Consider the following 12,851-nt stretch of genomic DNA (forward strand, 5'->3'; position numbering starts at 1 on the left):
AACAAACTCGCCAGCCATTACTTTCAAAAGGCCCCTCTCTGATGCCGAACGGGTTGGCTGGGACGAGTTACGTAATGCCCTTGCGGTTGTGATGTTGAGACCCGAGGCCGATACGGTCTCTTGGTCCCTCACGAGCTCCCGGAAATTCACGGTTAAGTCTCTTTACAATAAGTTGACAAAGGGCCCGACACTCAAAATTAAAGTTTTCCTTTGGCAAATGTTCCGCGACCGCCTACCGTCCTCTAACAACATAGCGAATCGGAACGGGCCGTCCGATGGCAATTGTGTGATGTGTGGTGCGCACGAGGATGCAAACCATATCTTCTTCAATTGCCATCTCGCTCGCTTCACTTGGAGTGCGGTCCAGGAAGCCTTTGATCAAAATTGGAATCCCCACTCGAGTAGAGACCTCCGCGATATTCTTTTGGCCCATAGGGGTGGGTTCGGTCGAGTGCTTTGGAGATGCGTAGGGGCGCTTTTCTGGACTCTATGGACTACTAGAAACAAAATCACTATAGAGCACAAATTTCCCTCTCACCCGCTGACATTATTTTCAAATGCCATTTGTTCCTCTAGACTTGGATGCCGTTGGGGAAACGGCGGGACGCTGAGCGGATGCAGGAGGCGATGGAGCGGATTCGACTGATCCAGATTGCTGCCCGTCACTAGATGTCGATGATCGTTCCTCTTATGCCGGTGTTGGCATGTTTAGACTTTTGCCTTATCTCTCTCAGGCCTAGGCCGGTTGCATGTTAAAACTAAGACTTCGGCCACTTTCCTTTCGTTTAAGACTGTCTTGTTTGTCGGATGCTACCTCTTCGTGGGCTTTATTAAGTTAAAGCCGGACGCTCCTTGCGTCTTTGTTCTAAAAAAAGAAGTGGTGATCATATCTTTAGCCGTTTGTAACCAAACAACATGTTGTTTGTCTAACAACAGTGATGCAGGCAACCAAACAGCATGCTGACTAATTGCTCCCCTCATGCATGGAGCCTAATGCAAGCAACCAAACTACACGCACATTGTCGGTTTTTAGCCTGCATTTGCCCAACCTGGTCTAACTGGGACAAGTATGCAAAATGCTCTAAAACAGATATGTAAACCAAAGGCATCCTAGGAAGCTAGGTGTTTCATCCAGTTACCAGCAAAGATGATCTGATGACGCCTTCACAAGTGTTGTTTGGCATGTCTGGGGCCTGCACTCATCTCGATCTCTGATAAGTCTGACTGGGGAGCTGCACGTCGACCGGTCTATGTTCTTTGTGGTGAGCTTGTGTCAACCCACATAAAACTACCAGAGCAATGCATACACCCAAAAACTTCACATAGTACTAGAAAATGTACTGAATATGAATGGACAGCCACCAATTACATCTCGTACGCATAACCTGCTCAAGGGTTTGCGTATGACTAACGTGTCATGTAGTACAAAATAGACACATAGAGGGTTTTAGAGCTCAGAAGCATGACGAGTACACATATTGTTTGCATGCAATGCAAGCTGAGGTAATGAGGCAGTGCCATATCCTTATTTTGATCTTGTAATGACAAGTTAATAGCTATGTCACTAACTACAGTACATTTGAAAGAGTAAAAAAATACACCGCTGCCCATAACATTTAGAAGGAAGCGGAGAGCGATCAAGTCATTCAGAAGCAACAGAAGGGTGTGGCCTGCAGCTCCATTTCGTTGACCAAAGGTGCCTGAAGATTCGTGCGACGACCCCACATGGCCACATGGAGCTTCACAACAGGGTAGTCACTCGTGCCTACAACCAAGTATAATGAAAAAAGGGATTTAGTAAAATGAGAAATGAAATCTTCACGAACTTGGTTACAAAAGAAAAAGAAAAATGACGGTTACCAGGCGTACTCATTCAGCACTGTTTCTTACAGCTGCCCTCGGACCCCTCGACAGCCGCTTCAAAGGGGGCTGAGTGGTTCCGGACTCGGCTTGCGGGAGATCGTCTTCAAAACCATCGGATCGCACATCGTTAGTCCGGGTCAGAAAATCCATCTAGAGACTCTGTTACACAGCATTCATACCTTCCAAGCTCATGGAACCTGAAGAAGATCTCTTCCCGTTTCCCTTGCTGTCGGCTGGTGGGATTAACCTGACATTCTGAGCACACAAGAGGGTCAAATATTTTCTCTTAGTAACTTTGACTACAAAAAGAAAAGGACTACACGTTAAGCTTTGGATTTTGTTTACCTTCACGTCTTCTTCTTGGCTGGATCTCTCAACCTCCCTCTGGGCTACCTTATTGTGGCCGCATCTCTTCTCAGCAACTGTGATCACACCAACTTCCATTTGTTGCTCTGGAATATCACAGTGCCCATTGAAAGGTGGCATGTAGCAAAACCTGAAATTTCACAACATTAACACTTCAGAGATGTAAAAAGGATATTGATAAAATCATTGCATTTTCATCAATAATGTGCATCTACATGATAAAAGTGAGCTCGATTGCATACACACCATTCTGATGGTAGATACTCTACATTGAAGCACGGATTCAGCATTCTCCATTTGCGGCATTTGTAGCACTGAACCCAGTCATCAACAGCCCTGAGCTGTCAGGCTTTTTTCTCTGTTTAAAGAAAGTTACTAGAGTAAATAAGCTTGAAATGAGTAAACATAATATTTCCAGAAATACGTGGGAGGTAAATGCATGTATTATCTGGAGGAAATAGGTATATGTATGTCTCACCAATATGTGCATGTCTATCACGTTTCAAATACTATGATTTGGGACTCACTCGGTAGAGAGAATAGCGAGTGCCCACTCTGTTGCCATCCCTAACATTTTCTTTTTCACACTTGTCAAATAAATTCATGATAACAAGCGGTGATTTTCTAAATAATAGTACGGTTAAAAGTTATCTGGTATCAATCTATGTCGTAGGTGCTTAGAGAGATTACTTCAAGTACTTCATGACCAGATATGTACAAGATGTTTTCAACATAAACTGACTCATACTCCCTTACCAAATTAAGAGGGTCAAAATTTGCATCCCAGTATTCATCGGTTTTTCTACCAAGCCACTCCTCCAGTTCTGCATATATCTCGCAATCTTGAAACCCCTGTTTACTGTTAAGAACCCAAGTATGACCATCTTTATCATCCTGCAACACATGGATAAGTTCAATACAGGGTCACAAGAGTAAAACTAGGAAAACTGAAGAACATGGATAAAAGGCCAAGATATTCTGAACCATACAATGAGATTTGTAATATCTGCAACTCCTATTATTCCACGGCCCGTGTCAGCATTATGCTTTTGAGCTCCAACTCTTTTGTAAGACTGGGAAAGAATACAATCAAAGTTAAAAAGCACAAAATGCATGGCAAAAAATCTAGGACGCAAACAGCTTGCTGGAACAAAGCAATCATGAATTGTTTGTGATGTACAATTAAAGCTCAATCTAGTTCCTGCAAATAGTTATTAGTTTTTACATTTCACATAGTTTTCCATGCTCAGCACAGATGGGGATAAAATTCTTACCCCATCTCTACTCACAAGCTATGAGAGAAATATATTTGCATCCTCAGTATGACTGGTTATTTCTAATGGCAAATGTGTCAGGGAAGAACAATGTGTGGAACATAGAAAAATGAAAATTGTCACGAACTCATGATGTGTAGTTTAATACAATAACATCTAGCCCACCTCTATTAGACGACCATGCCAATACAAGAAAATTCCACGGTTCATTCTGCCCCATTCCACATCACTTGTTCCTAGAGTCAGCTGAATGGTCCTTCCCATTATTTCCCCGGACAAAACCGAAGTATTGCAAAGAGTCTTTTCCAAATGACAGACTATGAGCTAGGAAATAGAAAGAAACATAAGCAACATGAATATAATATGTCACGACATAAAAGAATATGGCATATGAGTATTTACCGGAGACCCTTGGACAGTAATTTTCATCTGAGGATTCAGAAACATAACTTCTACATAAGCTTTAAGTGAATAATCCAACGGTACCTATTAGAACATGAAAAATAATGAATCGGTATTAGATATCAAAGAATCAAAATGTCAAAATAATATATTGCCACTAACACAACTATTCGAATGACGCAACTAACTCGTAGCTTCTGCAATGAAACTGAGAGGTTATCTCTTCTCTCAAAATGGAAAGTACAAAAATATTAATATGGATGAAAAATTACATACATTGCCGTTTGTTTGTCCTGGACGTGATCTGACTCTTCTTGAACGGATTAATATGCCCCCATTGCCATGACTGTCAGGGCTTTCATCAGTTTTTTGTGAGTTCCACTCTAAGGTGTAATTTGTACCCCATCTATCCAAATTCCATATGTAAACCTGTGTGCCAGTACCCTCTTCACCAAATAAGCCCACCTTTTCTCCAATGAAATACTCATTAAATGGGGAAAATTTCTTGATAGCATTCAGGTTATATTCTGCAGTAGCTTCAGACTGCACACCCAAATCAACTTCCATGTATTGATCTTTCTTGCAATATGTCATCACAGGGATCTCAAGATTCTGTAGAAAATCATACTACTATAGCTTTAACATGCCTATAGAAAAAGAATGAAGGGATAAGTACTTCCTCCGTCCGGGTGTATAAGTCATTCGCGCAGTTCTAGGTCATTGATTTGAGGAATTAAATATGTGTTATATGTCATGAAAAGTATATCACTAGATTTCCACGCGGATGTAGTTTCTAAATATATATTTTTTGTCACATATAATACATATTTAGATAGTTAAATTATCGACCTAGAACTACGCGAATGACTTATACACCGGGACGGAGGTAGTAGAACTTTGCTTACATCTTTATTTTCATTAAAAGATTGGGATAGAAAGGATACTGATCTGGACGTTGAAGTTTGGGTAAGCACAAATGCATCTCTCCCAAGTTCCATAGCACCAGTCTACAACAAAACAACACAATTGATTATTGTTTGCGAAGTTACACACTAAAAATTCCTAGTCATACTTGTTTACTGTACAAAAAGGAGTGAAGTCAAATCGACCTAGAGCATGGCATTCACATTACACCTGAAAACTTAGCAAATGATACTGTAGAACTAACATGTTTGCAGGTATACTGAACAACACACTGTTCCCTGCTTTTAGTAGCCACACCGTTGCATTCTTGTATGTGTTGTCTTCATTACCAATATAATTACACATCTAAGTAGTTCACTATAGTCTAATAAGGCAACAGTCAGGCAAGTTTTAGTTACACAGTTCAAATAAATTAGACAAATCTTATCAATACCATATGATGGATGTACATATCAAAATACTTAAAACGGTCACAAGAAGTATCAGTAATCGAGGACAGTATAGGAATGAGAATATTTGACGACATTTAGTGACAGAAGTTTACCTTAAATCCAATTCCAAACCTCCCAATCTGATCCTGGCAGTGTTCATTTGGTCCTTTGTGACCAAATGAGACCATTCTCATCATTTGGGCATAAGTCATTCCATGGCCATTATCAACAACACATAAGACAGGAACTTTTTGCCCTGCTTGCTTTGAAAACATAGATTGGATGGAAATATCCAACCTTCCGTGAATAAAAGTAAAAGTAAAAGAAACAAATCAGTTAGTGGAAACAAACAATAAAAAGCTCCAAATAATCTAAAAAAACATGTCTAAGGTACTCATCAGTGAGGAATTATTGAGAATATGTATTGCTACAGGTGGTGGAAACCGGAAACTACGAACAGGAAGAAAGCAAGAAGCTCCGAAAAACCCTATACTGCCAAAAGCAGGATACAATATACATATTCCCTAGGGAGAGAAGCAAACTATCCTGTTAATAAACCGAAGAACAATAAGATGGTTAAAAAATAATATTTAACATTTCACGCACTGGGGTTTTTAGTCTACATTTCATTTTACTAGTTTTATAAATAATAAATAATAACGATTTTTTTTAAATATCTCTCTTAGAGCTAGTATCTTTATGTTATATAACTTGAATTATTACATATTCTCTTAACTGACTAATATTACATAATGCAGCACAACACAACACACGCCGCCCAACTAGTCCTACAAAAGATTTAAAGAATAAACAACCAAGCACCTTTCCGAAAATATACTTTGAAGACAAGGACATACCTGGATGCACCAGCGTCCCTGGAGTTATCAATGAGCTCTGCTATTGCTCCAAAGATCCAGCCAGCATGTGTCTGACTAAGAGTTCGTAGATAATTAGGGTTTGTGCTGACAAAATTTCGTTTAACAATAGATGGTCCCTTCGTCACTGCTGGGTTCAAAATTCCATGTTGATTATGGTGTTTTTGTGAAGAAATTATCCCCATAGGATGTGATGTGTTGTCACAAATCTCCCCACTCTTGTTGGATATCCCTGTTGACACAGCAAATAAGCGAAGAACAGTCAATAATAAAAACTAAATAAACCAGCAAAATCTAATAGCAATCATGGCTTATATTTCATTATGGATAGAACTTCCTCCGCAACATGAACAGTAATAATCCACATGAAGTAAAAAGGGAAATAGCAAATGCGACTCTTGGGAGACGACGTGATGTAACCAACACAAATAAAATGCTAGTTTAGAGATGTTGTGCTGGTAGGCAATGAGCTGCCCAGGATTAAACAGGGGAATAATACAGCAGCCTGGCTAAAATATGTTCATGACTAGTTAATAATAATATCTCTAGCTAGAAAAACTCTCACCAGATATCCCTGCCATATTTTTGCAGACTCCAGGCTCTTTTATTCCAGTCTCATACAAGATCACCACATGAGAGGAAGAATGAGGTTTAGGAGCAAGAATGTGGAAGGTTCCAGAGCTGAATTTAACAATGCCGGCCTACAAAGAAAAACACATGGTAAGAAGGAGCAGTCACATTATAGACATCAAAATGCATCTATGAGAATTTAGCGTAATACTCCCTCCGTCCCATAATATAAGACGTTATTACAGCCACAGAGGGAGTAGTTAGCAACATACTGCTGCTTCTCTTATCTCAGAGGATGTTAGCTTGATGGTTGCCCAATCCTCACACCGTTACTTTTAGAAGGGTGATTTAAATATTATTAAAGAGGTGGTATATGTTGTATGTCTAGCAATTACTAGTAAATAAAATACCCACACAGTGGAGATAATATTTACCTTGGCACTTTCGCGAAGGTAGCCTATAAACCTTTCCCATTCCTTTGCCTGGTTACCATCTTCCGGATCAGGAAGTAGTGAAAATTTCAGGAAATCACTCTGGCGGTATTCCCTAGTTGGCATGAACTTGCTACTAATCGACCAAACAGAGGGACTGCAAAAAGGTAAAACATAAATTACTCTGGGGTTCTGGCTTTATAGAACATCGGTACAAAAAAAAGGTACAAGTATGAATATCAATGGCAGAACAACAAATACATAATGCTTCCATAAATTTATTTCTTTATAATAAAAATACTATCCCCAATCCACAATATTTTGTTGAGCATTTCATAACGTTTGCATGTTCAGGAAGACATGAGAGTAGTTGTTCCATGTGTATATCCCTATTTTGCTGTCATAAGTAGTTAAGTATTTGTAGTATGCTCTTTAATACGGGTATATGTGCTCTAATGTCATCAACTATTTCCTCAGATCGGTGCACGGCCAGCTTGAATAAGTACCATCAAACAGAGTAGCTACATTCAAGTGGATTGTGCTAGGATTGAACACGAGTATAACAATATTTCATTTTATAGCAATAGTCCAAAGCACGCTCATGAATAGTACATACTAAATTCTGCAGTTCACTAATATACTATAGAAAACATTAATAATTCTGTGTACACTTATTTTGATCTGGGCTAGTATATAAAGTAGTACTCACTAGCTAGAATAAGCAATTGGAAAAAGTTAATAGTAACATACACTTTGATGGTGTTGGGAACATCACAGACTTTGGTCCGGCATATGGTCTTAGAATCCATTGTTAGCAACACAAAGCTCAAGCCAAAACCTACCATAAAAAATAAATCAGTTAAAAATAGCATAAACATATTGTAGCACATACAACAGAGTCCAAAGAACAGGCCAAAAGAAGGAAGAACCATTCAAAATACAGGTGCTAATTCAAGTTAAGAAAAAACTGGATACATATGTTTACATAATTTAATTGAAGCATATTTTGATTATAACAACTTCCTACTTCTGCCGACTTGCAGATTTTCACCCTCTTGATTTGCAAAGTTATCAAAACTGTCTTTGCATATCTGGATCAGTACAAAAATAATGCATGCGACATTTTCCATTTTTACCTGCTTTCTACTGACACCATTAGAAAATTGCAAATTAGGAATGGAAGTTTGGCGCTTAGCTAATTGTATGTTTTAACATGATCAATTGAAAATTTAGAGTCTGTCTACACCTAAGCTATGAAAATTTAGACATATAAACCAACAACTACCAATATGAACTTGGGGTAGGTGTTTAGACCATGAAAATTAAGATGGGACTTTGCAATATACCAAGTTTCAAAAGTAAACAGGTGGGCATGGCGCAACTTCTCCAAATTTTTAACTTGGATTTTAAAGATCTTGTCTACTAGTAGAAGACATTTCAGTTCAATTATAATAACAGCACTCGCACATTCATATCATACCTTGTTCGTACTGTGGTGGATCATTCAAAGTAACCACTTTATCCCCCTCTCTTGTGCTGTTTACCTCCTAGAAACAGTGAAACCCATCAAACGAGACCAATTTATTTTAGAAGTGCTTCAAAACTAAAATCATCTCATGCATAATACTGGACCGGTATAGTGCTCTTAAAATTGAACGAGAACAACAATGTGAAATGTAAAATCTAGGTTGGAAAGACATTGACAAAATATACACATAGTTGCAACCTCAGAAGTAATAATAGATCATTTAACAAACCAACATATGCAAGAAAACAATATTTCAACCTTAAATTGCACCACAAAATAAATTCTAATATAACAACAAATACTTTGCTGGCACTGAGCATTATTTATCTACCAAAAGTACCATAAGTATACTAGATCAAGCAAGCAGGGTAATTGGATGATTATCCTTATTATTTGTATCACCAAAGAACAAAGATGATGCAAGCAAAGAAACAATCATGACCAAGACAAGCTTGGACATGCTAAGTTTCAGCCCAAAGTTCAGAAAAATCAGCAAGCAAATCATATACATTAAAATGGATGTGACCAGAGCCTTGTAACTAGGTTCCTGCATCAAACTGAAACAAACAGTACAATACTCCCAAATGACTTAAACTCGGCAATGTTGCAAGACCATTATATGCCGCCAAAAGGCATAAAAAAAGGACATGATTACTATCACATAACCCTCTCACGTAACTAGAGATATTTCTCATATTACATTAAAACAATAGCTCAAAGAAAAATAAATACTACCTCTATTTCAAATTACAAAGCCAATAGAAAATATAAGGTGTGCTAGAAAACATTAAAGGGAAACCGCCTTGAAAAAGTTAAACAAAATCATCCCATGCCAACTAGGGTTCTCCTTTCCAGCGGGTCTATCAGTCACATATTTGTTATCATTTTTGAATCTGCACTTGAAATAAAACATCGGCTCTCTATTAAAAGTTAATTATGTTCCAAATTCAAACTTAGATTCTGGTTCTTTGACTGAATTGATTCAGCATCGGCTAAAATCTAACAGGAACAAAAAGGCAGCAGCCAATTGCCCACCGAGGGAGGAGAGTCGTGTGTGCTTCCTGTGAGGCAAAAATTCCTCACTTGGAGGGCTCGGAAAAGTACTAAAATTACTTTAGTATAAAATGCCATTTCTAATCCAGGATCAGTCACCTGTGGTTCCTCAAACAACAAAAGTAAATTAAATAGGACGTCGGGAATTTCCTACTTAACACAATGCGTATATGCTACTAATCGGCCGGGGCTGCTGGCCGACTAGCTGGAGACCGTCAGACCAGGGAAATACCTAACTCGCCAGCAGCGCCGCCGCGGTCGCGTGCTACGGCCACGCCACCGCCTGCCCGGCTCCTCGTCGTCGGGTGGCTGTGGCGCTCTTCCCATCACCCCTCCCACGATTGCCCGGCCGCTCTCTCGCTCGATGATACCGATGTGTTTTTTTTAGGTCGTGGACACTAGAGTTTTCCCCTTACGACAACAGGATTGCTTGCCAGCCTGTTGGACCGGCCCAAGTTTTTTTTTTCTTTCAATCTATTTCTTTCAACAGTATAGCCTGTATAGGAAGAAATTTTATTATTATTTTATAAATCATCCTTACAAGGTACACCACTACACCTTCTTAGGACCTAACATTCTCACAAATATTTCAAGATTTAGATTTGAAATTTAATATGATACAAAGATTTGACGCAGAAAAAGATAAACATTTTACAGTACCATCAGATTTTTTTAACGTTAAACATTAGATTTATAATAAAAAGAAATATTATATAATATTTTTTGGTTTAAAATATTTAAAAATATTGTTGGTCAAATCAAAATCTTGAATTATAATTTTTTTGACGTTTTATGATAAATGCGAATTAAAGAGCTATTGCAACATTTTCACAAAGTGAAAGCAAAGAAATTTGTACAGAAAAAAAATGAAATGCAAAAGAAAAACAAACAAAAAGCACATGAGATGAAAATAAACCCCCCCAAAAAAGAGAGAGCATCCATCACGATTCAAACAAAGCGGAATCAGCCAAAAGTAAGGATACACGCAGGCTGGCTAGCTCATCGAACGTGGCATGAAGAACCAAAACCCCTGGCCTGAAAAACTGAACCCTCAACTGCCGAGGATCCACCCGAGAGATCCAATGCTGAACTAAGCTAGCTAGGAGGAAGAAGGCCGGGTACTAGGGAAAGGGGATAGCGTTCTAATGAATCACTGGGATTACCATCGGCGGGCCGGCGGGCGGCGGATGCTGGCCGGCGAAGATCGAGAGTGCAGGGGATTGGCGTCCGTGCTCGCTCGATGGTTTGCGAGAGTGTGGTCGACCTTCCCTTGGAGTACCCAGTCACCAGCGGCCGATATATGGGAAGCGCGAGACCGTGTGACCTGCTGGAGTGAGTGGGAAAGCGCGCCAAATAACCACACGAGTCTCCTCGTTCTTCGATCGCCACTGCATGCAGTGCGCGCGCCGCGTGGCGCTTCGGTCACTCTGCATGCAGTCTTTGCTTCGCGTTCACATGCCATGCAGATTGCACGACTAGCCTGCCCAATAGAAGCACTGCGCGTTACTACTGGCTAGTACGTAGCAGTCAAAATGGCTTATTCTCTTCTCTTTAACACAAAGTGAAAAAGAAATGGTTATACTCATCACTAAGAAAAATGAACAAAATGCTAGTAGTTATCAGGATGATGTCAGAGATTTTTTTAACACAGTACTAACCCTATGAGCACCTCCGAAAGACTGAACCGGCACATCATTGACGAAGTCGCAACAGACGTCTTTGTAGTCGACGAGAACATCTCTGCCCACTCAATGCGCATCGTTGGAAGGTCTAAAACAAATCCAGGAAAATACGAGCAGCGATGTCCAAGTCTAGGACTTGGAGCCCTGATGAGCTAGGATATCATAGGTTGGTTCGCAGCACACAGAGATCTTGCTTTACAATTTGAAACCCGGTCGATGAAATACATGCTCTTGGTTTAATCTAAAACCCACCACGACACGCATGTGACGCTCAGAATGAATCATTTTTAAATGACAGGATTACTGCATTCGTTGAGAAGAAAAGAATTGTTCAGTTAACTAGGGAAAACCGAGCGAAAACATATTGCCTAATTAATTATGGAAAACCGGATTAAAACCATCACAACGCTAAACGGCACACTCAAGACACATACACACCACTTCAAAGAGGGGCTTGCTGATACAACACGCATGCTTCATCGTCATCACTCCTCCGTCAGAAGGCATCATTGCTATCTCTAAACCCTGAACAAATGACCTTGACTTTGCCATTGGCGATCATCGACTCAACCCACCTTGTAGACACCATGTAGAGTTGCATGAAGATCCGCGCCTAAACTCAGCCACATGCGACCAAACAGTGCAGCCCTGTTGACGAGGCCACGGTCCCTGCTGGCCAAGCTACGGAGGAAGAGACTGGCATGCAGGACCCACCTGCCAGGCGTGCCCGCACCAAATCACAGCAATACCGTGAAGGGGACTAGGTTATGTGCTATATAAGTGAGTCTATCTCGTGTGGGATTTCACGAATTGGTAGTCAGGTTGTAGTTCCTCTTCCTTAGAGCATCTCCGGCCGTTGAGCCCCCCAGGAGGCATTTTTTCGCCGCTTGGGGGGCTGCTGGCGAAAATTTTGGCATGGGGGTGAAATTTCTTCCACTCGTTGCGCCCCCATGCAGCAGGGGCCGAGGCCGGCGAGCACGGCGAAAGCTGCAGGGACGATGCGCACGGCCACTCCTTCTACCACGCCTCCGCCGCCACCTACTCCTCCTTCTTCCGCCACGGCATCTCTGGTGCCGCGCTTTTCGCCAGCTCCTCCATGCCCGTGCCGCTCTACCTATCCTCCTCCGTGACGGCCCGTCCGCCACACCGGCCAGCAGGAGCGAGAGCAGGCAGAGGTGGCGCTGGGCTTCCTCGGCAACGCTGAAGGCGCTCGCGGGGACGGCGCTCCTGCTGCTTGGGGAGGTCACCGACGATGCCCGGATGGCGCGGCGGCGCAGGACGGCGGAGACGTGGATGGCGGCCAGGGTGCTCGCGGGGACGACACTCCTGCTCCTGCTTGGGGACGCCGACCAATGGTGAGCGCACGGCGAGGGAAGCACATGGGCGGGATACGCCGACGCGAGGCAACTGCGGGCCACGGCCGGCGAGCGAGTTGCAGGGGCGCAGCATGTG

The 12,851-nt window shown here is 41.3% G+C and overlaps 1 protein-coding gene across 1 annotated transcript; it reads right to left on the bottom strand.

Moving 5' to 3' along the window:
* Positions 1–1,646: 1,646 nt before the first annotated feature.
* LOC119335936 lies at positions 1,647–7,945 on the bottom strand. The gene is made up of 13 exons (XM_037608012.1): positions 7,887–7,945; positions 7,140–7,293; positions 6,701–6,836; positions 6,118–6,367; positions 5,374–5,557; positions 4,811–4,912; positions 4,182–4,517; positions 3,906–3,989; positions 3,219–3,302; positions 2,978–3,123; positions 2,209–2,359; positions 2,043–2,118; positions 1,647–1,765 (listed from the first exon to the last, which is right to left on the bottom strand). The coding sequence occupies exons 1-13, from the start codon at positions 7,943–7,945 to the stop codon at positions 1,647–1,649; spliced, it is 1,881 nt and encodes a 626-aa protein (XP_037463909.1).
* Between the last annotated feature and the right edge of the window lie 4,906 nt (positions 7,946–12,851).

The sequence above is a fragment of the Triticum dicoccoides genome, chromosome 1A, assembly GCF_002162155.2.
Source record: "Triticum dicoccoides isolate Atlit2015 ecotype Zavitan chromosome 1A, WEW_v2.0, whole genome shotgun sequence".
In the NCBI taxonomy this organism is placed as follows: Eukaryota; Viridiplantae; Streptophyta; class Magnoliopsida; order Poales; family Poaceae; genus Triticum; species Triticum dicoccoides.